The sequence below is a fragment of the Anser cygnoides genome, chromosome 2 (assembly GCF_040182565.1).
Source record: "Anser cygnoides isolate HZ-2024a breed goose chromosome 2, Taihu_goose_T2T_genome, whole genome shotgun sequence".
Classification (NCBI taxonomy): Eukaryota; Metazoa; Chordata; class Aves; order Anseriformes; family Anatidae; genus Anser; species Anser cygnoides.
Genome location: NC_089874.1, coordinates 51,440,956 through 51,468,650, shown reverse-complemented (window position 1 = coordinate 51,468,650; position 27,695 = coordinate 51,440,956). Strand labels below are relative to the sequence as shown.

General features: G+C 39.6%; 1 protein-coding gene across 12 annotated transcripts in view; it reads left to right on the top strand.

The window, feature by feature from the left end:
* The window catches only part of LOC106038303 (uncharacterized), a 289,082-nt gene that overhangs the window by 244,767 nt on the left and 16,620 nt on the right, over window positions 1-27,695 (top strand). For 10 of the 12 annotated variants that reach the window (XR_010829283.1, XR_010829282.1, XR_010829280.1 and 7 more), the window contains one exon: window positions 10,688-11,205. The exons of 1 other annotated variant lie outside the window; for it this stretch is intronic. Coding sequence is in view for 1 of the 11 variants with exons in the window: in XM_066992062.1 (XP_066848163.1) it covers window positions 10,688-10,924 (237 nt within the window). In the remaining 10 variants the exon portion in view is untranslated. The remainder of the gene's footprint in view (window positions 1-10,687; window positions 11,206-27,695) is intronic. One more of the 12 variants, XM_066992062.1, reaches the window with a different exon arrangement.

Here is a 27,695-nt window from a genome sequence, read left to right as displayed (position 1 = left end):
CAGCCAGGAGCTGGCCCAAACTGGCCAAAGGGATATTACATTATCTATTATGTCATGCAGAGCAATAAAACTTGGGAAGTTGTCTGGGGCAAGGTGCTGCTGATTGGGGACTGGCTGGGCATTGGTCATCAGGTGGTGAGAAAGTGCATTGTGCATTGCTTGTTTTGTGTGTGTGTGTGCACATATATATATATGCAATTACCATGATCATTTTCCCTTCAATTTCTGTCCTATTAAACTGTCTTTATCTCAACCCATGAGTTTTACCTTTTCATTTCTCTCCCCCATCCCAATTAGGGGGCAGGGGAGGGAGCATGTAGATGGCTGTGTGGTGCTTAGCTGCCTGCCCGGTTAAGCTGCAACACATGGTTAACTCATCCACCACCAGGATTCCCAGGTCCCTCTCTGCAGAGCTGCTCTCCAGCAGGACAGCCCCCAGCCTGTACTGGTGAATGGGGTTATTCCTCCCTAGGTGCAGGACCCTGCACTTGCCCTTGTTGAACTTCATGAGGTTCCTCTCGGCCCAGCTCTCCAGCCTGTCCAGGTCCCTCTGAATGGTGGCACATCCTCTCAGTTTTGTGTCATAAGCAAACTTGCTGAGGGTGCACTCTGTTCCAACACCCAGGTCATTGATGAATAATTTGAACAAGACTGGACCCAGTACTGACCCCTGTAGGACTTTGCTAGCTACAAGCTTCCAAGTAGACTGCGCTGCTGAGCACAACCCTCTATCCAACTAGTTCTCAATCCACCTCACTGTCCACTCATCTAACCCACACTTCCTGAGCTTGTCTATGAAGATGTTGTGGGAGACAGAGTCCAAAGCCTTGCTGATGTGAAGACAGACAACATCCACTGGTCTCCTCTCATCTACCCAGTCTGTCATCCGATAGCCATCACAAAAGGCTATCAGAGTGGTTAAGCATGATTTCCCCTTGGTTAATCCATGCTAGCTACTCCTGATCAGCTTCTTTTCCTCCACATGCTTAGAAATGACATTCAGGGTGAGCTGTTCCATCACCTTTCAAGGGGTGTGGAGGTGAGGCTGGGAGTACAGTAGTTTCTTGCGTCTTCCTTGTTGCCCTTTTTGAAGATCAGACTGACATAGGCTTTCTTCCAGTCCTCAGGCACCTTCCCTGTTCTCCATGACCTTTCAAAGATGATGGAGAGAGGCTTAGTACTTGCCTTCCAGCACCTCCAACAAGACTTTCATGTTTGGAAAATGTTTTCATGCCTCAGGCAAATGTCCCTTCATTTTATCACAAGTTGGAAACAGGGTGATATTTTCTTTTAAAAGAAATCAAGGCTGATTGTAGTGCAACAACAGCTTGGCAGTTACTTTCAGTGTAAGCAAAAAGATATTTGTGTTACATGTATGCAGACGTTACCATACATGAAGTTCAAATCCAACAGTTAAGTCTGAAGAAGTGTTTTGTTGGATTAAGGGGGAAAGGCAGTAGGTAGCTTAAATATGCTTTATTGGAAAAGTACATGCATAAATAAAGTTTGTTTTTATTTAGACAATGTGGTGAAGATAGCTGGACTATGACAGGATAGTTTAGGAATAAAAACAACTTTACTTTCATGGATATCATCCTTTATAGTTTGGAGGTAGAAAGCTGTAATTGAGGACCTGTGGCAATGAGAGAATTACGGCCACTAGTAATGCAGAAAACAAATGACACAATACAGGTGCCCTTTACTGTTCTCATTGAATTCTTACAGGAATTTACTATATGGTTATCTTCAATCAAATTATGAGTACAATTAGGTTTTGGTACATATGTTGTTAGGGGGTGACCACTGCAGAGCAGAGGTTACCATTGCTCAGTGAGGCTAGGCTGTCACAAGGAGCCTGTGGATGTTGAAAGCTTTCTCACCTGCACTGTTGTTTATACAGATACTATGTTCTACAAGCCTTTTTCAGGCTTATCAAGAGAAGGTTAATTAGAGTGGTCACAGACCTCATTGTTATAAGCTTGCAGGTGAAGGTTATTTTGTCATATACAGAACTAAAGAGAATTTATGTTTATAGAAGGAATTCCTCTGTGCTAAATCTGTAAGGTTGGCCTTCATTAGCAATAAGGAAAGTATGTGGACTGATAACATGGGTGGGTGGGTAATCAGCTTCGTTTATTGTTAAAACTACAGTAGAGGTTAGCTTGGTTAAAATGTATTTTAGCAATGTTTACTATTTAACATGGGAGTACTTACCAATATTAACAGAGCAGAGCCTGTTTGTTGGGTTCAGATCTGATTAATAGCATTTTTTTTTCTATTCTCGTTTATATAGTGGTGGATTATGTTTTCCTATATCATATTTAGCTGGTAATTCAGAAGGTTTTGTTTTATGATGTTTTGAAATGCTTAAAAACACAGGACAAGGATGTTAATGATGAAAGAAAACAAATATTCCAAAGCTGAATCTAGTTATAGATGTCTGAGTCAGAGGAATTGAATCAACTTTTAAATGGCAGTTGGGTGCAGAAGACATTTTCCAATGTCTTCTTGATGTTAAACATAAGACCAGAAAACATTCATCCTGTTGGCCATAATAATTTTAGAGCTCCTCAAAGTTTCTTACTATTTGTTTACAATTAAACATAACTGCACTTCACAAAAAACCATGCATTTGAATTTTTTATGTTGCTCAGCCAATATAACATCTGCACTCTGGGTACTGTAGTCCTGATTCAGAAAACATGTTTTTACCAGCAAAGACCATTAGTGTATGTGCTTGTCATACTGAAGACAGTAGAATGTAAGCAAGTGCTTAGTACATAAGCTTAAATATATCTACTTTTGTTATTATTTTTTTAATATACTTTATTCTCAGATCTCAGCTCTAAAGAGGAATGTGTTTTGTTATCAACTGATATGTGCATTATCTTACTGACTGACAATTTAACTAATCTTTGTAACACCCCCATGAGATGAAGGGCTGTTATTATGCCAGTTTTACAGACACAAGGCTGAAGTGTAGGTACAGTAGTGCAGAGTTTCCACCAGTTTAGGGCATTCGGTTTGGGATGCATTACATGATACTACCACATGGCACAGCATCCATCAGCTTCAGTTGCTAATGCAGAACCTTGGCTTAGAAACCTTGGGAGGAAAATGCCCATTAGAAAGTGTGTAAAGTTAGGCAATATTGAAAGCCTCACACAAAGGCAGAAAGGGGTGGATTCTGTTCACTAAAAATATACTTAGCCTTCTAAAGGAGTTTCAGATTACAAAAAAAAAAAAAGTTACAACATTGGCAAATTTGGGTTCATGTTTGAGGAGAAGCAGAAAGTAATACTGATGTACAAGATGCATGCCCCTCAAATGTTAAGTTCGTGCTGCAGCTCTTGGTGGTCCTAATGCTTTATGAAGAAAACATCAATAGAAATGTTATTGTCTGGGGAGAAGGACTCTTCGTAGATGTGTTTAATGTTAGTTTGCTGTAAGTTTACAAAGCAAGGTAAAAGTTTTTAACCAAGCAGAGCTTGGATCGAGGTTTGACAAATATAAGCAGCCATTAAAGTACTGAGTGGGAGGCAATGTTAATACAGGATGATGCTGGCTTTTTTTCCCTACCCATTCACGCACTGTTTCAGACAGATATAGATCATATATATGTATTCCAGGGTGTATTTGTATGTGTTTGTTGTGCTGCCCAAACAACTGAGTAACAAGAACATCAAACACAGTTTAAAAAAATGGTTATTCTCACTTTGATGCTGTGTCTTCAGTTTCTGGAAGCAGCCTGTCGCTCTTGCAGTTTGGTCCTTGACCTATCACTTTTGGAGATTTGCCATACAATTTTGTTTACAGTAACAAGCATGGAAAAACTGACTTCCTGACAGTAATGCTGAAGTCTAAGTTGAAACCACTCACAGGTGAAAAAACAAGAGTTCTTCCACTTTGAACTTGTAATGTTTTACATGTAAAATACCCACTTAAAACTGGGCAGCCAACAAAAGGAGACCAGTCCCTCGCCCAAGACCAAATATTAATTGCTTTTTCAGAAGTTTCACTAAATAGTTGGTTGTAATACGTTTGTGTGTTTTTCCCTATGTAGCGTATGATTTTTCATCTCAAAAATATAATAATGGTTATTTAATTTTAATATGGGTATCATATTAATTCACTGAGCAACTCCTGGCCCTTCATAGACTGGTAACCATTGCCTGTGCAGCTCAGACTGATCCCCATGTGGCCTCTCATCACACAGATTTTTCTTGGGTTTTTAAAACACATTAGGATTTAGATATTTATTTGTGTGGGGAACCGGCAGATCACACAACTTGCTTGTTTTCTGGCCTTTGCACCATCTTTCATAGTGTTCTGTGTTCATCAACATAATAGCAGCACCTGTATGACTTTTTAAGGGAATTAGGATATTTATGTTAGGCATTTGTGTATTCAGACTAAATTCTCTTACTGAAGTGCATACAGATTTACTAAACAATGCAACGTTTGAGTTTTGGAATCAAAATCAAAGTTGTAACACAAAAGGCATACGAATCTAATGGAAGACTTGGGGCTCAATTCAGTGGTCACGTTTTTGGTGGTGTAGGTTAAGTGATGTGTTTTGTAGCAACTAAATATTCCATAGTTATGTCAAAAGAGTGTTATTTTACACTTTCAGGAAATTAGGAGGGAACAATTACAAGAGTGGAAGTTGAACAAAGAGCAAGCTATATAAAGCATTAGTATTTTCCCGTAAGTTGTGTGTTCAAGTTTTGTTTAACACAGTTACAAATTCTCTATACAAATTTTATTTTCTTTTTACATCCTTACAATAATTACAGTATTATACAGAGTCTTATGGCCTAACCCCTTTTATGCTGGCATATGCATCATGGCAGTTGCTTTTGAACTGTGAGAAGAGTTTACCCCGAGGGCTAACTGAAATGTAGGAAACAGTATTTAATAAGTCAAAATATTACTGGAAATATTAACCTTAGGAAGCTTCTATAAATGCAGAAAAAATATATATATTTTTTCAGCATTGGTTATTATTTTGCTGCATTCAGCAAAACAACATTCTGCTCTGAATTCCCACATTTCTTCTCTCCTCCAGGACTGCCAGCTGAAGTCTTTCTCACACAGTTTACAGTGATCCAAAAGCACAGTGCTTAAGATACAGAGTCTTAGTCCTTTAACATGCTTAGACATATTTTTTAAAATTCTAATGATCAAATGTGAGTGAGTATTGAGAAAACATCTTTCATATTTATATAACATTTTTAGCTTTATCTGGAACTATTTTATTGCTTCTTGTCTGCATGTATTCCAGATAAATTTACTGATGGAAGTGATGGTGGAACCATGAAGTTTAGGCAAAGTATGCGATATTTGTAGTAGGTGAATTTCAATTTTGAAATAGCAGGTATTCACACTGGGAACAGAATATTATGATTAAACAGCTGGCAAATACAAATATATGTGGTCAGTGCTATTATCTGGCATAGCAGAACTATGACTGGTAGGATAATTGCAATAAACTATCTATCACATATCCTAGAATTAATGTGGGAAAATTTTCAAAGAGTACTATTGAATAATCAGTGAATTCAAATACAGTGATCTGGCTCCAGATGAATGTAAAAGATTCACTGTGCACTTCAGCAGTTTCTTGTGATAAAGGTCTGTGCTGAAAATGCAGAAGAAGCATTTCCCTATTTTTTACATGCATTTACTATGATGATCTATGCAGATCATGGTACATTCTACTGAAAATTACCAGAAGGTAGTCTGATGCCTATTTTGTTTCCTGAACGGACAACTAAAACATGTTTTTTATATGAGACAGTAGCTAGATCGGCATTCCAGGTGCCGTCAGGAAATGGCTTTGAAGAAGCCCATCAAGTACCAAAGAAGTTTATCTGTGGCCATGCAAAACTTTTTATAGGATATTTTACCCTCCTGAAGATCTCTGTCCACTGTAGAGAAACTGCTTCTGGTAATTGAACTCTCAGTTAAAGTAGACCTGAACATCTCCAAGCTATGGCAGTGTATGTCTAGACATATCCTGTGGTCACTAAACATCTACCAGTATGTTGTAGGGCACTTCAAAAAGCAAAGGACACTTCATGCCTTGGCCAGTAGCCATCACAGCTCAATGCTTAGACTCATGTGCAGCTCTGTGGTTTTTGTTCATGTGGGGCTAACGTATTTGTTTTGGTTTGAGTCCATGACGTTTACACACTTGAGGTTCACTTTGGGGTTTCAGGTTCAGCGAAACATCAAGTTTTGCCTAGCTTTTGGGTTGAAACCTCAACCTTAATGGTAATGCTTTCTCTATCTGCAGATTCTGAAGAGAAGGGTCACTGAAAAACAAACCGCAAGCCCTGATACTCACTGAGAATCGTCAAGCATTCAAACCGACCATTCATTGCAGAATTTAGCAACCATATTTTTCTGTCAAAATTAGCAATTCTGCATTTTAATGATATGCACTTGTCTATTAGTGGCATTCTGTTTCAACTGAAATTATAGCATTTCTCCAACTTCCTGCTGTTTTTCAGTTCCCACTTCCTGGGTGGCAATGTTTAGTACCACACAGTGGTGTCAGTTTTGGGGTGTAATGAACAAGATTTTTTTTTTTTTTTTTGTGAAACCATTTGACAGATTCTTGTTTATGCTAAGTCATGTTACTTTTGTCCAGTGTTTGCAGTGCCGGTGCTATGCTTAACCAATGTGAAGTTCTGCTTCCTTGGACTTCAGGAAATCAGTCCCCAAAGGGACTTTTCACAAAGGGGAAAAGCTGGTGCCCTAAAGGCACTTGGGTAGCTTTCTTCATTTGAGTCCTAACACTGTCTGGTGCTGAAAGGGCTTTAGCTCTTGTTCTCTTTAACAGTGCAACTCTTGCTGAATTGGGATCCGGTCTTTAATTGTCAGTGAAAGTCAATGAATCAGACAATTAACCATACGAAGAAGCATACTGAATCTCGTTGAAAAGCACCTGGAAATTATTCCATAGCATTCAGTAGCTTTTAAAGAGTTGTGAATTGTTCTCATTTTGGGCTGCCTGTATATTGGTCTAATTCTTCATGCTGATCTAGAGCCTACTCTGATGCTGACTTTTGCTCCAAAGCCTGTCTCCTGTGGACAGTTACATCAAATCCAAGGTAGCTAGTGTATTGCTAAGTTAGCATGAAGCTGCCCAAATACAAAGCATGATTTATGACCAAATGTCTGAGAACAGATCTTCAAATACTGGTACCAAATTGGTGATGGGAAAAATACTATTGACTAGCTATGCCAAGGCAGCATCCAAAATAGGCCCAGTTCTTTCCGCATCTTCCAGTTGCTTTCATATGAGCTCAATTGCTAATGGTGCCACCCAGCAATTCCCACCTGTATGCTCATATGTTCTATGTGGACATCTTCCGTCTTCTTCACTCACTGAATGGAAGGGGAGAAAATGTGCTGTGGAAGTCAACTGAGAGAGTCATTTAGGTAACTTTAGTCTGCCTATGAATTACTTCAAGTATTAATAGTATCGAACATAGCAAAAACCTATGTTAGAGATTTGAAGAGGAAAGAAAGGGTTAGTTACCCATGCTCTTATCAAAGAATTTAATGGGGAGTTTATATTAAGGGATCTCAGTGTAAGAATTAGATTTTAAGCTCTTGGTGCCTGGAGAACTACCTCACAAGGTACTTCATCTAAGTCTTTTATATTTCTAAAGAAACAATGAGTGGTTGTTGTCTTTGTAATAGTCTTTTTCCTTCTTTCCCTTCATTTGCATCTAATGTGGATGTGTATCTCTAGCTCATATTTAGAGGTACATACAACAACTACCCTCATAAGAGGTTTTTCACAAGCCTGGGCAAATTTACAAATTCTGTAGGGCCCCTTTTTCAGGTCTGTTTAAAAAAATGCATATTATACTGTTTATTCTGAATGAAGCAGCATCCTCTAGCTACCATGTTGGTTCAACCTTAGTTCTGACTTCACAGAGTAGGTCAGGTTTCACATTCATTTGGGCTTTGTTTTTTCTCGTTGTTAGCACACATGGGACAACACTGGACTTGTTATTAGGGTGGTCATTGCTGTTTTAGTTAATACTTGAGATGGAAGCGCATAGATATCAAAGCAATTAATGTTTAAGATGGTGGCAATTGGGAAATGCTACTGATTTGAGCTGAACTTGATTAAACAAGTAAGAAAAGAGCTTCTTCATTCCTTGACTCCTTCACTTCTCTTCTACTGCTTCAGTGTTAGATTTAGGAAATGTATGTCATTCAGTATTTCCTACTAGCAGTGCAGTGAAGGTCCTGCATGTTAAAAAGAGAGAGAAAATCTTCTTCTTCTGTGCAATATTTCCCCAGGGAAGGAGGTTTAGCACTGGAAGAGGTTACCCAGAGAGGTTAAAGAATCTCCATCCCTGAGTTTTTTCAAGACTTGCCTAGACAAAGTCACAGCTGACCTGTTGTAATGTTGGTGATAGCCCTGCTTAAACAGAGGGTTCTCTGTATGACCTTCAGAGGACCCTTCTAACCAATATATCTGTGATTCTGAGTCAGAATAGATAAATGAGCTACTGGTACAAAGTGGGAAAAATCATAAGCTCACAAAGTCAAGAACTCCTGTGGATCTATCATAGAAATTAATAAGAATGGACAAGAATCCATTCTCAGATATACTATAATAATGGTTTTATAGCTTAAGAATAATGAGAGTGGTCACCAGGACAGCTCCTTTGGTCTTGTAATCGAAAGCCCTGTAACCTATTTTGCTCCACTGAATCCACGCCTTAGTAATGTTTATCTTTTGGACTGAGAAAACACCATCTGAAGCCTTTATTCTCCATATTAGCTGACGCTGTATTTGAAAATACCATACCATATCCATTAACTACAATCTGAATTTGGGTGTACCAATATCATTTTCCAGTAAAGACTTGACAGTGCTGATATTGCACCACCTGTGAAAATACCCTTGGATGACTATGATAATCTTTTGATTTTTTTCATATATAGTCCAGAGGCTCTTCTGAACACTAGCTTCCCAATGAGGGTGAACACTACAACTGGATTTTGTGTAATTTAGGCAAGTCCAAGGTGCAGCCCATTGAAAAGCCCCTTTCCGATGGGAGCCAATGAGAACAAGCTTGAACTGCCTTGCGCAAATTTTTGCGATCTGCTATTGCGTGAGCAGTTGGGAATGTTGAAATCGGCACAATAGAGCACTTGGGTTTTGCTCCGATTTCAGTTCCCCACCTGGGTGCTAGGCATCTCTCTCTTCTGGGGAATTGTGTGCTTTATCTGCATCTCATAAACTTCGGAGCTTGCAATGGGATCCTGTGCAGAACAGCTGTGCAGCTATCTTTTTATATTTCCCTGACACCAGCTACGGTTTCAGTGTAAAGAACCAGGGAGCACAGCGTTGCAAGGTGGTGCCCGGCTTTTGCGAACAAAGGGGATGGAGGACTGTGTACCACCTGCTCTGTATTTTGAACGTTAGAAGTAAACAAGAAGTAAAACAAGCTACAAACCGCTGTGTTTGTTGGATGAAAACTTTACACAGCAGCAATTTCATCGATTGCCAAGGTCAGCTTTTTTGCTTTTGTTTCTCAAGCTAACCAGTCAGTCCCTCGGTTCCATGCTCCTATACGCAAGATGGTGAAGCAGCCAAGGATGTTAACTGCTTGGTGCCCTGACAGGGAAAAGCATTGTGGAGCTACATACTCTTACTTTGGGACTACCAAGGGTATCCAGATGTTGCTGTGTTTAACACTGTGGCACAACACCTCTGTGGGAATTGGTAGGAAAGAGCATTTGCTTATTGACTTGGACTGAAAGCTTTTGAGTCAGCAACATTAGGAAAACACTGCCACCGAATGCAAACCAGACAGAGCCCTGTTGTGTCCATAAGTGAGGAAAAAAAAAAAAACTGCTCATTTTTTCCTAATTATTTTGTGGGACAGTGCATTTGCTAAAATTACCAGTTATGAAAACAAAGAATACCCCTCATTTTCTCACCGTAGTTGATCGTGAGTGTGGGGCTGAGTGAGAAAAGGAGTTGTCTTGGCAAACAGCTTATTAGTCTTGGATAAATTATTCAGAACACAGGTTTGGATACAGATTGTAGGGAATGATAATGGAGTTGGTTTTCTGAGCCTCTTCATGTTATGAAGACATGGAGTATGCTTTTCAGGAATTCACTTAAGTGGAATCAGCTTTGAATAACGTAGTCTGGAAGTAATATTGCTGCCATCCAGCTAGTGTCTGTGGAACAGCATTCTCCTGCCTCTTGAAGCATTGGTGTTGAAGACAGAGATATTTATTTGTTCTTTTTTTTTTTTTTTTTTTTTTTTTTTTGTGTGTGTGTGTGTTTAAAGGGAAATTCTTTCTAACCACTAGAGAGGGGCATGTTTCGGTTGAGCTTTTTCCCCCCCGAGTGAAATAGTGGACCACATCAGCATCCGATTTGGGTGCGTCATGTGGTTTCTCATGTGATGCTGGTCTCGCTGTGCTTTGGAGAGTGAGCCTTTGTGACTCCGCACTCTTGGACAGTAACATCCAGCAACAAAGGAGACTTTGGGGAGGGGGGGGAAAAGACACCCCCCTGAAAAACCCTGAAGCCCAGAAAAAAATAAAGTTACAATCATTTATGATAGTTATTATTTCATCTTAACTGTTTCGGCTTCTATTTTTAATTCCGGGTCTTCCCTTTTCTCCGTTCCTGCAGGCATAAAGCTGCACTGTTCGGAAGAAGCGAGATTGTCTTTCCTCACAGCTACGGCGCTGCGCCACTCTCAACACAGCCTGCTTTTCCCCCCATTTACCTGGGCGGCTGCTGCTGTTTCTGCTGCTGCTGGGGCTGCTGCAGTCTCGCTGCCTGTGCTTCACCCTGGCTTGGCTGACTTGAGACTCACTCGTCTGCACATTGCTAAGGAAGAGGAGCGATGGAGCCACATTTTTTTCTGTTGGTTCTGGAAGCAAAGGGTTGTGATGTGTGGTGGTTTTGGGGTTTTCTTTTTTTTTCTTTTTCTTTTTTTTTTTTTTTGGGAGCGGGGAAGGAGGCATGTTCATCTAGGATGGGGTGGGTGAAAGCTTAAAGAAATATGATGTAAAGTAATCCAGTGCTCAACAAGGGCATCAGCAGCAAGAATCCAGCCTCTGCTGCTCCAGAGGATTAACATGGGGAAAGCCACAGAGCCGCAGTCGGGTTTCACCTCAGCGTTGTGCTGGAGATGGATAAATAAGGTATTGGTTGTGTCTGCCTGTTAAGGCAAAGCCACGGGAGGAAGAGCGAGAGAGCGAGAGAGCGAGTGCAAATGCAGAGGAAGAAGAAATGCTGTGTGCTGTTTGTCTGATCTGTGCATTCTCATTGCAGAGAGGATGGCATAATTAAGAAAGCAATGTGTGGATGGAGGGACTGTAAATTGTAGCTCAAACACTCCTGATGCTGTCAGGGAGAGAACTGATGAGCTAGGTGGCTGCAGCGATATCCCCAGGGAAAACAGCAGCCATACACTGTGTGTGTGTGTGTGTGTGCTTATATGTGTGAGAGCATGTACAGACATGAAAGAAAGACATTTCTGACCAGTTTACAGAGGAAGCTTGTAATTTTGATGGGTCAGACTTGATAGCAGCTTTTATTTTCAACCATAGCTCTACACCTATTTCCTGACTGAGATGGCACTTTGCGAATGCAGACGTAGGCAGAATTATTCTAAGAAATGTGAAAGCAGATCCTTTCTGCTTAACACCTTGAAGCACTGAATCTTCTGCACTGCTGAGAGAAACTGTGTGTGTGTGGGGGGAGGTTCCTTTTCTCCATCTTAAAATCTTTATAAACACAGCTGTATTCAGTATGGTGAAAAATTCTATACTGTAAATAGAAATGTGATCAATTTAATCAAAATAAATGCATCCCAGATGACTTCTAGACCAGCTGGCTATCACAGTCGTCAGATGGCTAAATGGTAAACTGAGCATTTATAGTCAGCATTATATTTACATTTTTTCAGAATTTCAAAATCAGCCTCTAATTAAAAATGATTCTTCCTCTATTGGAAAGAGGCAACGCTTGCATTTGGCAGTGGATTTATCTGAAATGTATCTGGGGTTGTTGTATTTTTATTTTTTATTTCTGCACATGCATCAGAGAGATCATGTTTTTAGAACAGGTAGCCTTGTCACCATGCTGGCATATTGAGTTCAGCAGGCTGCTCAGGTTGCCCAAATCTGAACAATGCATAAATAGGGGAAACAATGCTGCAGTCAGCTATTGAAGCTTGGCATGGCTTTTAGCAGCTGCCTACTGAGAAAGAGGTTTCTTTTTTTTTTTTTTTTATACAAATCCGTAGACCATAATGTCATCCTAAAATGTGTACGAGGGGATTTCCCAATAGTCATGGTGAGCTACCCTGCAAGACGCCTGTCTGGCCCTTCCACTATTTGTTACCCAGTCCACAAAGGCAGCCCTGTGTGTTGGATTATATTTAGCCAGCTGTTCGATAACATTCTTGTGCTGGGGGCGAAGGAGTCTTATTACTCCCATACTGTAGTTTTCTGTTTGCTTAAAGAAAAACAACCTTGGCAATACAGCAGGCTCTGCAAAGGAGTTTATACCACTCCAGCACCTTTCTGAAACTGCTGTGCTTCTAACTCAGGCAGTTTTAAAGCAAGCAAGGAGGAGGAAGAGTGGCTCTTAACTCAGAGCTTCAAAGCTGCAGAGACGAGGAAAATGTCAGCAGCTTGTAATTAGGAGTCCGTGGTTACGTCAGTGACTGTATCTCTCCAAGAATAGCTATCTGATGTGTGCCACAAAGCAAAGGAAGACAGTCATAACCTGGTTATCAAGCCTGGCTCAAACAAGAAAGAGCAAGATGGATTAATGAATCGGCTGTATTTGTAAATCAGAGGCGGACGGATTACATGTACGAGACTTGCTGCATTCTGCAAAACTGAAGACTGAACTATTGGTTTGTCAGAGGGCATGCACCCAGTGAAAGTGTGAATCCTTCAGAAGAAATGCAGATGAGCTGTCTATCCTAAAAAATGTCTCTCCTGGCTCCGTCTTGTACAGGCAGCTGCGTGACACAGAGGCATGCTCTGAAGGGAGAGGCTGGCCAGCCGCGCGGAGGTGTTTAAAAGCAAGGGTGTAATTAAACACAAAGCGAGCATGCTGAAACTCTGCTCTGGCGCTGCAGATTTGATACTGAAATACCACCCCAGAGAAGACCTACTGTGGGTCTGGTGTGGTTTATATTAAGGCTTCTCTGGTCTAGGGGGGTGGGGGTGGAAAAAAGGCTTAGTGCAACATCTTGCAGCCAAACAGCAGTCCCTGGGGCTACGCTGGGAACGCGGCAGTGTGGGGCTGTCTGCTCCTCGAGGGACGTGCCCAGAGCCCGTGGGGAGCTTTCTGACCCCTGCCATTATTTTTAGGTCTGGGCTGGCAACTCAGCAGCGCTTAAGCAGTGAGATTGCAGGGGGTGCTTAATCTGTTCTGACTGGCCTTTCTCTGTGTTGGGGCTGAAAAATGTTTACACGGCTTTTATCAATACCCACGCACCATAGTCAGCATTCGTTTCTGCTTGTGTTCATGTTACCCAATTTCTAGCAGACTGGCATGTTTCCCTGCTCCCAGCAGAAGTCGGGTGCAGTTCAGCTCTGTTTATGTCGCTCTTTAATTTACCAGGATAGGTAGATTGCATTACGCAAACAGTGGGTTGTGGGTTTGTTGTTGGTGGTTTTTTTGTTGTTGTTGTTGTTTCGTTTGTTTTTTTTGACTGTGAACACAAATTTGTAGGAGGAGATGACTCTGTATATTAAACCAATAGCTCTTTGAATTGTATGTAGCATAATTTAAATATACTTACTTTAATTAATAGAAGGTTACAAAAGCTGGCATTGTCTGGGGCTGTTTAATTTACATTTTAGACTTAGTCAATGAGCACAACCTGCCTGATTAGAATAGCGTATTCTGTGCACCCGACAGGGTGGAAGGCATTATTTTGTTTGTGTTCGTTCAAACAGCTGGTCATTAATGCAGGCCCCATCTCCAGAGTGAAGTGCTAGTGGACATGAATGGCTGCCTGATTAATGCTGCCCCTGGATGGGTCCTTCATCCAGCAGCGATGCTTGCAGCAGAATAATGCAGCCTGATTTGATTGCGCTCTAACAGGGTAGTATGTCATTGTGTCACCGAGCAATTGAGGTTATTATGGGGCAGGGCAGACAGACGGGACAGTGGGGTTACTAGACCGTGGCATTTTTAGAAATGCAGGCCTGACCTACTTAGAGTTATTCTTGCTGGCTGGCAGCTGCATGGTGCATGGCTTGCCCTGATAGGCTGAGGCTGTTGCTAGGGGGAATTAGCATGAATTTTTCCACATACAGACTCAGTGATTGAATGATAAAAGCTGACTGGAATTAAAGAGATTCAGTTCAGTATTATGCAGATTTATCTATCTCGTTTTTTCGTCTCTCAAATGCATAAAAAGGGGCAGAAGAAAGTTCATTTCCATTCATTTTTACCTTTTATTTATTTATTTATTTGTTTGTTTATTTTTTCCAGGGGAGGACAGAAGCACTGTGAATTTGTGATCATCATTTGCTATATAAGTCATTGAAATGGTACAACAGAGGGCATGCATCTTTAATATATGGGAGATTCAAATTCTACCTCTTCAGAAGGGGAAAAAAAATGAATATAGTTTGTATTCTGCTCAGGCTGCTGCCTTTTTTTATTTGAAGCTATGTCAGATTCCCTTGTCTGGAAAGGGGAAACATATACCAGGTTTTATTGCATAACATTGCTCTTGGCTATTTTTAGCTATCTGTACTTCATAAGATTAGTCCTGTGTTTATGCTGGTGGATGAAATTAATCCCCAGACTTTGTCTCCTATATGCAGAGGCAGACACTTGGGGTGTACTGTAGTGTAGTGTGCCATGTTCATCTGAAAAGATGCTTACACACTACCAACGTACACCACCTAGCAGAGATCTGACAATTGGCCTGTAAACAGATTGATTAGATAACCTCTTCTGGACTGTGGAGTATTTTTCCAGCTTCAGTTTGAAGTTGGATTCTCTTGATAGCCATTTTTTATTTATCTACACCTGCTTAAAATAGTCATGTCTTTTCAGAGAACTCTGATCCCTCAGGAAGCAAATAAAAACAATACTCAGTGAAGAATTCTTTGATGTAATTATGAATATTTCCTATGTTGTTATCACTAATTATTGAAGATCTTTGTTTAAACTGCAATTCCCCCCTGTATGATCCTTTACCATGTAGAGGAATTAGAATTTAGTGCTTATAATTTTAAATTGATTTTCATGGCAACACCTCATGATGTCACACTCAAAGCATGGTGACTTTTCAACAGCTGGGGATGGTGGAGACGGACTTGGAAGTCTTTGTATATGTGAAATAAAAATGTGACTCAGTGCTGAGTAGTGAGCTCATTTGTGTCTGAAAGAGTTTCATTTGAAATATTTGGATGAATGAGACACCTTTCAGAGCGGTGTGAGCAGCCTTCAGGTCTGTCTAGACAGCCAGAAGTCTCCCTGGACACAGAGCTTCCCGACCCCCTACCTTGGCCCCTGGAGTTTCTGTGAAAGGTATGAAGAGGAAGCAACTGAAAATGGAGACATGCTTTTGAACGTGTTTTGTGGCTGAAGCAAAAGCATTCAATTCATACAGATTTGAATTCCTGCACCTCTTTCCTGTCTGTGATTCATTCCTGAAACACACAGCTCTTACGTATCTGCTCCTTCCTGGCAGTCCCATGGATTGACAGATTTTTAGAGGAGAGAAAATGAAGAGAGGCACTATCTGAAGCCCAGCATCTGTGTTCCTTCTTGCTTTTTTCTCCGTCTGTCCCAGATGTAACTCCAGAAAGTGAAACCGCAGTGTTGGTCCCACGGCAGGACCCACTTCTCCCAGTATTCTCTTGATCAAAGCCTGATCTCTTGCTCTGCTTTCCTGTGTGGTGCTGTCAGTGGCTGTGGCATCCCACCTGGGTTTTCAGTTTGGTCCATCTTCCAAACTTAACTCTGTGTTGTGCTTTCTGCTGAGTTTCCCCTTGCGCTCCCTGCTTGTTTTTCCTGTGATGAACCAGTTCTCGGAGAGAAGGATCAAATCACAGACAGGTTCAGCCCCTCCCAATGTGCCTTTGGTGCTGGTATTCAAGTGGGCAGCCTCTTTCTAACAAAAATGAAATACTGGTGTGGAAGTCAGTTCCTTCTGGGAGGAAGAGGCAACTTTCCTTTTGGGAGGGTAGGCAGCAGCCAGCCTTTGTGTGTAATTGTCTGTTGAGGGTCTGGCCCCTGTTGGTTGTAGTCAGTTGTAGTTTTACACAGTTCACCTGGAATATTAGCTGGCTTGGACTTCAGCAAATCAAAATTACTGTGCAATATTGTATTCGTTTCATGGGAACCCTCTTTTCTAGAAAAATGTGTTGGGTATTATCTTATTTTGGCATATTCATGCTAAGAAAGAAAGTTCTCGTCCAAAGAAAATCAAGAAACAATATCAAGCATATACTCTGTGGAAAAGAATTATATCCTTGATGTTTGTTTGAGATTTCAGTGCAGTGAACATTTAAAACAAACATCAAATCAGATGGTTTAGCAAACCATCGAGTGACATATTAAACATGAAAAATGCACCAGAATACGTATTCAACATTAGGTTACTATTCTGAAAGTCTCTTTAATGGAAATTATTCCAAATAAATGAATGTGTGAATAATATGATCATAATGCTTTGGGTAATTATAAGTAACAGAAATATGGAATTAATTAAACAAAAACAAAATCTGAGCTCTCTCTGTGTGTAAAATATAAGAAAGAGGGCACCAGAGGATTTTGAAATATGTCTCTTGAAAAGATTGTTGATTGTGCACATTCCTTTGAAAAACATATTAATCATTTTCTGATGATCTCCTCTGAGGTTTCTATTGTTATAACAACTTACACCTCCTACCTAGAAGTTGCTTACCTACAAAAGATTGTGTTGTATTGTTCAACATTCCTGTACCACAACCTCTCCTGTGAGATATGAAAGATCTATTATACTGTGTTTCAGGCTCTAGGATGGCTAAGCGGGTGCTGATTTACTAGTAGTGTATGCAAGCAATGCTTTTTTTCTTCCAGTAAAAGAGACCAAATCCTTCTTCCATTTGTGGATTTGAGATGGTTGTAGTGGTCAGTGTATTTCTGAGCTGGGAGTCTTGGCTGGTTGTGGATTCGTTGTGCATTTTGTGATGTCATCACAGCTTTCTGGTTTTCTGAAAAGGATCAGAGGACACAGAATATATAACAGCACATTTAGATTCCCATGAGAGGATTGTAGTGGCAAGGAGTGAGCTTACTCCCAGCCTCCACCTCCTTCCAGGGCCATAAAGATCAGTTCTTCTGCAGTAAATGTGGTTTGGTTCTAATTTCAAACCAAAAGTAGGATGAATTGTATTATATATCTTAAAGAGTGGTGGTTGGCACATTCCTTTCATTGCAATACAGTAGGGAATACAAATGTTTTACAGATTAAAATAATCCTTACGAGATTTTTTGCTGTGATCCATTAACATGGAAACAAATTCTGTAACATTACCTTCAGCCAGGAGCAGTGTTACTGTGGCTCCCACATTCATGCTTTTCCTGGACGTACATGCCTATACACTCAGAAATGCTGTATACATGTAGTATGCATGTGTATGTGTATAAAAGGCGCAAGCACAATTTACACAAATGCAACACTGAAGCATACTTTACAGAATGTAATCACAATTGCTTCAGGATAATACCAAAACCATGCCTCCAGGTGTGTGGTGCTGGTTTGTTTACAGTGAAAGTAGCTTGTCATAAAATTAATGCAATTTCAGTACAGAGCATAACCATCATATTACGTCTGTCATCCTATTCACCACCAGCAACAACAGAAAATGATGCTGTGTAATATAAAGATAACAAAAAGGACAGCATGGTGGAAAGTAGCATATAACTAGATAGACGAATTTCAGAAACACTTATGCATTTTTTGTAGTCACTAGTGAGGTAAAACGAAATGCATGATGGGCTGTTTAAGACAGAGAGACATAGTTTTTATTATAGTTAATTCTTCCTTCCTGCTCCTAGGCCACACCTACTTCAAAAGTGAATCCAGACTTATATCTTGACAGAAATCATGATCCTGTTCCAACCAAAGGCTATTTTATCCTGGCATTCAGTGAGGCCAGGCTTTTCTGGTATTTGCAACTGAACATGTCTTTTTCTCTGCTCTCATTCCAAAGTGTGGTGTTTGTGTTTATATGTTTTTGTTTTTGTTTTGTTTTGTTTTCCTCTATTCTTTGAGCATTCTTTGAGCACCTAAATTTTTAACCAATATATCATAAATTTGATTTTGAGTGTGAGAAAATGTGGGGAAATACCACTTCAGTACTAAGGTTGAGTTGGGGTCAGTATACACAGGTTTTGTTTTTTTTTTTGTTTGTTTGTTTTCATATACTTCTGCTTTCATCATGAAATGGATTTGGTTTTGTTGAAATGGAACAACAACAACAAAATATGCCAAGAAGAGTCCAGGCTCTAACAGGCTGCACAGCTCAGGGAATAAAGTGGTTTATGTCTTGATTTACAAAGTTAGGGCTCCTAGAAGTGTAGATGCAGAAGAAAGCAGTCTTCAAAAGGAAATGCTTTCTGGCTCTCTAGTGACTTATGCTGTTATCATCACTGAAGTTAACAGTGTATTTCTTGCCTTTTTTTTTTTTTTTTGGCACTTTGGTGTTATGTAAGCAGCACTCACACCCATGTTCGATTAAGTAATTATTTTATACCACAGTTGCGTCTAGGTTTGTCTTTTGTTGTTGTTGTTATTGTTGTTACTGTTGTTATTTGTTTGTTTGCTTTGTTATTGGCCTGAAAGACACGGTAATTTCTGAGGTTAAAGTTTTTTGGATACTTCAAATTTGGAGGCATTTGAAATAATAGCACTTATTAGAAGACTGCTGGTGATAGATTTTGTGCAATGCTGTACCCCTCAGAGAACAGAGGCAGAATGGAGGAGGTGGCACACTGTGCTGCAAACCTGGTTTGGTTATGGCTGAAACATGGCTGATGAATCTTTGCATTAATCTCCTGTTCATGACCTCTAACGATGCCAATGCATTATAGCTCTCACTTGCAGTTCCTGCATGTATGCACAAGCAGGAACATACACACCATTTTACCTGAGCTAAATTGTTAAGTCATCTTCAGCAGTGCTATGCTGTCTGTATTACTCCTTTGAAACTCAATCTTATGGTTGTTTACAACCTACAGATGAGACCATAAGTTCAGTTTTTTTTGTTTTGTTTTGTTTGTTTTTTCCTCTAATTATTGGCAAGATTATATCCTTTTCCCTCTAGTTTTTGCTTAACTCTATTCTTGTGAGTTTTCAGTGCCTTATTTGCTCTGTCACAGTCAGTTGATCATGTACCCATCAAGTGTTTTGTGTAACAGCCAGTGAGTAGCACACTTGTCTTGTGGTTAGAGTTGTCTTGGCCTTATATTCACTATTCCTAATATTTTTGTGGTACTGAAGAGATACTTGCAAATATAAAATAAATAAATAAACTATATTTGTAGTGTCAGTTCAAATTTAATACGAGGTTAGCTGAACTTGAGAATAAAACAGAAGACATGAATATTAAGCACTGCCCTCCAAAATATTTTCTTTCGCTTTATGAGAGTAATCTCATTTCGTTTAGAAGAAGAAAGCGAATGGCAAGCCAAGGGCCCCAAGCAGACAGATGATGTTTGATTTCACAAAGCAGATACTCATGTTATGATACATTCCTAAGAAGCAGAACGGGAAAATAATGCTGTGCAGATCTGATTGCTTGTGTGTTTTCAAACACAGTAGATGATCTAAAATCAGAGCTGTGGAACTGAGTAAAAGCTGGGGCCTGGTGGATTGGTTGGAGAGCTGTGCTGACTGGGGCACAGCACCTGCTTATCCAGCTCTTCAAAGAGATTCTCCAAGGCTTCAAGTGTTGACAACAGTTGGTTGCCTTCTTTGCTCAGCCAGATTACCACTGTTTTCAGTTTGGTGGTGTCTGGAAGGAGAGGTAATAACCTTTATTCAAAACATCTCTCACCCATAAACCTTGGCTTTTTGATAGCCTTAGGCAGTCCTGGCTGCCTCATATTAGTATTGACTTTAATGGGAGTTCAGAGCATGCAAAATAATCAGAAGGTAGCCAGGATTTTGGAGCAACAGTGTTCTGTAGTTTAAGATTTCTAAGATGGTCTTTTCTGTTACAGAGAAAACTAAAATAAATCTCAGGCAGTGAATTTTTGGCTGTATTCCAGTGCTGCATAGTGATGTGGACCAACGAACAGTTATACTCTAGGCTTGCTGCAATTGCTTGCTTGCAACACTGCAAATAACATCAGGAGGAGAACAAAATAGAAAAAAAAAAAAGGCACTGTTTTCTCAGGGAGAAAATCTCTAATAAGTACAGTGTTATGTGTTTTTTTTTTTCACCCTTAATGAGTCAGCTCAAAGCTCCTATATGTATTTATGATGCATGTATTCACTAGTCTTTAATACCTTGTATTACCAAAACTTCTGTTGTACCTCAAACCTGTAGGCTGAAAAGTGGACATAAGCAATGAAAATGCTGAACACACGATACCTCCTGAAAAATATTTGAATTTTAAGACATTATTCCAGCATACTTTGACATACCAGTAGATCTGAAAAGCTTTAGGAGAAAATAACATCATCTGATGATACTTCATGAGAAATTGCTGTATTATTGAAGAAAAGAAATTCCATAATGTGATATTTTAAAACTGTTTTGGTGGTTACAATTGCTTAGATTCAATGAAATTAACCGAACATAGTCAGAAATTCACTAATAAATGTCCCTATGGAATGTAGAAGTCCCAGAAAAGCACTTTCTTGGTTATTTCCCAAGGTAAAAAGATAAGTTTGTTTTCAAATGTAGTTGTTGTCTGTAAAACCTATGGTTTTATATATAAAAATTGTTCTTTTGGTGAAAAGTGTATACAATTTTTATTTATTTACATTGGTTTTTAGGCCAAAGTTAGATGGTCAGAAATCAGAACCTGTCAATTCCTATATGAATGAGAAACTGGTGATAGAAATGAAACATATTTTTCAGGTAGTTTTGCAGCCATGTGCTTTATTTTACACAGCAAGTATGCAATTTTGCTTTCATAAACAAAAGCCATCAGAACATTTTTTTTGTCTCTCTTTTTTTTTTCTTTTCTTCCAGAAATACCCCAAATGGGCATACCTACAATTATTATCCAAATAATCTTCCTCTTCCTAATGTCAATGTCCAACCTCCTCTTTCCTCTTACACCCTTTTTGTTAGCTTTTTCTGAAATTATCTTAGTCTGTGGGACTACAACTAAAACCAAATTCCTCTGTTCATCCATTAAATTCAGTTCTGCAAAGGCCACAACATTTTGGGTTGTCATTCCTATTGCGTGAAAATGTTTTTAAACATTTGGTTACCCTTGCTGTTGAGCCTTAAAGATTTGACATTCTCTGGCTTTTATGAGGCCTGTGATTATTTCTTGATACTAGATAGTACCCATACCTTCCTGGTAGCAGTTAGAATATGTATCATATTCAAGCACACACACACACACTTTTTTTTAAGAGAGGATGAAGTGGCTTTTTGTCACTCCTTAATCCTTTGTCAAAGGGTAGAAAATGCAGTGTTTTTCTGGCTGAACTGGCTGGACATCAGAGATTCTTCTCTTTCTTTGGGTCCCACAATCCTGCTTTGAAATATCTTTAAAAGAGATGAAAAGGGTGCGGCTGTAGCTTTAAAACCGTGAACTTTGCACATTACTGAAATAAATGGTTCTCCTTTTTATTCTGGGGTCCAGGTTGAGATAATACACAGAAGTAAGAAAATGTGGATGTCTTCTAGTTTATTGTATCTTGACATTTTTCCTCCCTTTAATTTATTTTTGGGGTCTGGGAAGAAAAGCATGCCCAAAAGGCCCAGTGTATTGATGTGTGAAATTGAAGAAGTTGATCATTCTTATGATCCAGACATCATGCCCTTTGACAGGGTTAACATAAAAAGAAACATACTGTAAAACACACGCCTAAGTATGAAAAACTCCTTATATTCAGGGTGTGTTCATACAAAGTGAAATTTTTACAGTGTGGAAAGCATTAAACCTGATCCAGAAAAAATGTGAGTTGCCCCAGCCATTGAGATGTGAATCTCTTTAATCCGCATAAGCATTAGAAAAATCTGAAACATGTGAAAGTTCAAAAGCTGCAAAGCCATTACGTGACTCCTTATTCATTTCTCAAATATTGTAACTTTCTATTGAACTGTGAAAAGGCTTTTTCTTCTGTGTTTTTTTTTCCCCTCCCTTTCATCAGCAATATATATCAGTCACTCACTGATGCATTACTGCACATTGTGAAGCTGAAAGTGAGTTTCACTTGGTTATATCTCCTTAGGTATAGATCCTGGATTTATTTTAGGGTATTTATGTAGTATTTCAGAAGTTGGTAACTTGCACCTTTTCAGCAGTTGCTGTCAGAGAGGGGAAAAGGGCAAGACTGAGTAATATGTGTTCTGTTGTTGTTGTTTGTTTATTTGTTTGTTTGTTAAGATCTCAATGTATTTCACAGTAAGCTTAGAAGTCATTTTAATGACCAGTTCAAACTTTGCATGAGGCCTTTTTAACCGTATACAAGCTAACAATAAATAAATAAATAAATAAATAAATAAATAAATAAAGCCAAATACCTTCTTGCAGCTTTACTTTGCAGTTCTGATGTATACTCAGAGGACTCTGAAATTCAGTGAAACTTTGCTCCAGAGAAAATTCTAAGTTAAGGTTGGAAAAGGGGCAAACCTGGCTGCTACAGAAATGCTGAGCCCAAGGATATCCAACTATCAACAAACCCTGATGTGCATGTATGTTTGACTCCAAGGGCTGCTGGGGTCCCTTCCCGGCCCCTGGATGTCCTCAAGATCTGTACCAGCCGAGCCTTGTATGGAGACTCAGGCAGGCTGGTGGATGTGGCTGTCCTGCCAGCAGAGCTGATGGCATTCAAGATCCCTGTGCAGCTCTGCTCCTGCCTGAGCCTGGTGGCCTTCTTCCACAGCTCCTGCGGAGCTGTCAATGGTTTTCATGTGCTGAGAGCTCACTGAGCTCTTTGTTTAGCTTTTGGTATAGACATCCACCACCCCCTCTTTTGGGAAGAAAGCAGCCAGCTTTGTTACTCAGCACATTGTCTATCTATGGGGGTATTTGGTTTGCATCTGCAGTTGTGGTACTTGGCTTATTATGAAGCCTTGCCTTGCTGTGGTCAGTTGTAGCAGACCTCCAAGTTCCAAATAATTGTCTTACTGGGGTATGAATCACGCTTTAGACTGTTTGCTTAAATGAAGTACTTGTTGAGATAAAATTGCTGGGGACGGGGGCAGGAGCTCCTGTGTGTCTAATGGTTTTGCTCTACGGGCTACTGGGGCAGCAGTATTACACTGCAGTGTCTGGAAAATAGCCTTTAGTATTGGGTAACAAACTTTCTTGAGGGCAGGGAGTACAGAAAGTTTCACATTGATTTTTCACATTGATTTTTCATCTGAAAATTGGACACAAATTTTTGTCATTTAAACTCCTGTGAGAAGACAGTGTAGTGACAAAGAATCGATGGAGGCTTTTTTTTTTTTTTTTTTTTTAATGACAGGCAACTGCAGAGTCGGACAGAGACTTTCTGAGTTCTCTCCCCACAAAAAATGTCTTCTATACTTAAAAGGACAGGGAGAGACCTGCTTTCCACACAAAAATAGTTGGCAACCCAAATTTTTCTGACTTGCCAAAAGATATATCAAAGAGCTGAGGTAATCTGCTAATTTCTGAGGTGACGAAGCAGCAGAATGCAAGTACTCTCTTGGCTGGAGGTGGTGGTGACTGCAGGAAGAGGGGGGAACACCAGCCACAAACTCTAGGATCTCCTGAGGAGACCACATTCTCAAACAACACAGTGCTCATCATTTAGTTACAAAACCTAAACAAAACGAATGGCTCAAACCTCTGCCAAGACCCAAAGAGCTTAAAGGTAAATGTTAGATAAGGATTAGCTGTAGTCATTCTGTCCTCTGCTGCCAAGGCCTTGCAGCACAACAAAGGACTATTGATCAAAAAGGTCATGTAGAAGAGGGCAGGGTTTGAAGAAACTGGATTCAAAAACGGCCCAAATGAAATGAATGCAAAAATAGTAACTCAAAGATGAATGGATTTCTGTATGACTGGCATTTCTCACATGCATTCTTTTATTTGTCTGATACAATGAATATCTATAATTTGGTTCATAGAATGACATCCAACTATGGTCTCCAGAGCTTAAAAGGGTGAACGTGTCCCTCCAAATAAAATGGAGATGTGGCAACAGAAAATGCATTACTCTGCTTGGGTTTTCCACTTGATGCTGTTCTACTCCACATGTCTTGCCAGGGACACGTAAGGTTACTCGCATGTTTTGGTAGCCAGTGGCTACTGACTAGTACTCTAGTACTTAATTCTTCACATGGTATCAGGAGCAGTGGAGGGATGTTATACAAATCCCTGTTGTTAACTTGATTTTCTTGACCAAAAAGTTTGTTTGTTTTGTTTGTTTGTTTGTTTGTTTGTTTTTTCCCCATTTTTCTTTTGTGTTCAGTAAAGGTTATGTGTGAAAGGGGAATAATACTTTGTGTCTGGGATCTGCAAGTCGTCAACTTCTTGTTTTATTATGAAAAATAAAAATAAAGGGCAATTTACTCTTGTTAGGCTGCTGGAAAAAAATATAAAACACAGAGGTCCTAGTGTCATCCACCAATGACAATCTGCTAAGTGGTGTTTGTATTTTGGGGGAAAGAGGAAAAAAAACATTCCCTGTGAATGACAAGTGTCAATCTTCTGATTTCATATTGCCATTATGTATGAATAAAGAAAAAGGCCCATTATGTCTAACTAGAGAGAAATTTAACAAAGAAATACACTGTGTTGTTATGGAGAGGAAGGATAGACTTGTGGTTAGGGCACAGGAGAAGTTGGTTCAAATTTCTGGCTCTTCAAGAGACTTCCTCTGTGACCTTGGGCAACTCGCATATGGCCTCGCTCCGAAACAGCATTAGCACCCAGACTGGGAGAGAGATTTCAAATGGAGATACGTTCCCATTTAGGCATGCAAATGGGTGCCTAAACGGAAATATCTTTGAGATGAGAAAAAGAACTTTTGAAAATCTGTCATAAAAATAGGGACTACAGTGTTTGGAGCCTTTCCTTCCTTCCTTCCTTCCTTCCTTCCTTCCTTCCTTCCTTCCTTCCTTCCTTCCTTCCTTCCTTCCTTCCTTCCTTCCTTCCTTCCTTCCTTCCTTCCTTCCTTCCTTCCATCTCTCCCTCCCTTCCATCTCTCCCTCCCTTCCATCTCTTCCTTCCCTTCCCTCCCTCCCTTCCTCCCTCCCTTCCTCCCTCCCTCCCTCCCTCCCTCCCTCCCTCTTTCCCTCCCTCTCTTCCTCCCTTCCTGACATTAGTGTAACGAAGAGGAATGCACAAGAGATGGTAAAGGTATGGTTTTGAATGGGCTAGGGACAGAATTTCTTCAAGACTCGGGAATGCTGAGATTGAGACTTGTGGGTTAGACACAGCTCTACCCAGAATTAGATTACAGTCTGTGTTGAAGTATGTTTTCAGCTATACACTGTTAGAAAAGTAACATGAAATTTATCTTAAGTTGTCACAGTGCTTCAAAGCAGGGGCTTTTCCTCTCTCTAAGTCGTTGAACAAACAAAGGATATGTTGAGGCAAAACTGTTTCCAATTAAGTTGATGCATACTGTTCTTTAATGTTTCAGGACTTCAAGTTTAAGTTAAAGAAAAATCCTTTAGCCAGAGTTCAGAAGGATGATTCAGATAAAATTTCCTGGAAAGCAGTCATTTGCCTGAATTTGTGTGGCTGCACTGTGTTGGGTCCTCAGTTAGCACAGGGTGACACATAGCTATGACCTTCATCGAAACTGTGATGACTAATATTGACTGAGGATCCAGCTCTTCTCTGTGTTACATCATTGGATTTTTTCTTTTGTTCTAGAGAGCCAACTGATACTTCAGTTCCCTTGTTTGGTAAGGGGAGCTTAAAGCATATATTGGATTAAGGAAAAAAAAAAAAGCAATTCCAATAAATTTCTGTGCTACCTTTATCCAATGTAAATTTTTGTTGTAATAAGCATGTGTTGTTAAGAACAAGATTCTGAAGTTCAAAGGATTTTTCTTTCTTTCTTTCTTTCTTTCTTTCTTTCTTTCTTTCTTTCTTTCTTTCCTTTCTTTCTTTCTTTCTTTCTTTCTTTCTTTCTTTCTTTCTTTCTTTCTTTCTTTCTTTCTTTCTTTCTTTCTTTCTTTCTTTCTTTCTTTCTTTTCCCCTGTCCAACTGAAACATCCTTTTTCATCACCTATCTTTTTTGGAGTGCTCTCCTGAAAACTTGTGTCATGCTGAATATTAAAAAGGGATTAAGAGCGAGCAATGAGTTGTTCAGGTAAATTTAAATACACAAGCATCACATTAATTGTTCAGGTCCAGTTTTCCTACTCAAGAAAAATAATTGCATTTACATTTGACAATCTTATTTGTTAATTTTTGGAGCTGCTGCTGCAGAGATCTCTGAACAAACTGCCTTAACAATCTTTTGTATGCTCTTTCATATACATGGCATCTCCATCTCTGCTCCCCTGCACAGACACTTCCCTGCTGAAACCTCACCAGAAAGGTTATGCCAAAACTAAATTTGACTCACTGCTGTTGACTGCTTTGCAATGAGTGGCATGATCAATTTTCTTTTCCCTCGAGGCCAAAGTTAGGACTACTCAGAACTTATACTTGGGATGGATTTGACAAATGTGAAATATATGTGGAAATGATGATAAAAGTAAACCCTTGCATTTCCATGATACTAAATAAGCAACAAAAATCATATGACAGGAAAAATGTCCAGTTTCTCACTTTGGCTGATAGTCCTGTTGAGCACGTGTGTTTGGAGGTCAGTGCTGAATGGGTTATGGATTTTTTAATCACTCAGGAATATATATATATATATTTATTTATTTTAAAGAACAAGGGGTATTGTGCATAAAGATGTTACTGAAGTAATCCTTCTAAGCACTGTCCACGCAGTTGGAATCAGATTTTGTACAAGTATTCTGTAATGCATTAACCATCTGTAGGAAGCTATAAGAAAAAATCTTCAAAATTACAGCATGTCTTTGCTGAAGATCAGAAAGTTACTTCTCTCGACAAAAGGAATCTCTTCTGTGGTACCCTGAATAGTCTTTTCACTCTTAATGCAATGTGTCATGCATTTTATGGGGGACTGTGCAGTGACAGGAACTGTCAGAAGAGAAAAGCTTGGATTTCATATTTCTACTTGTTTTTGGTTGTGTTTAATACCTGTGTTAACAAATTAGGTCATGCAGAAGTTGAAATACTAGTTTGGTAATGGATCCAATTATCCAGTTGGTCAGAACTGTGAACCTACTTATCCTTGTGTAAAATTGTATTCTGGTGACCGCTTTGAATTAATTATTGACTAGCTGAGTGAGTCCTGTCCACTTTTTAAACCATAGCAGAAATATATTTCAGTCAAATGTAAAGCTGAGACTATTCGAGTGAACAGATTTTGAGGGGAAAAAAATTAAAAAATATCTCAGTGACAGGA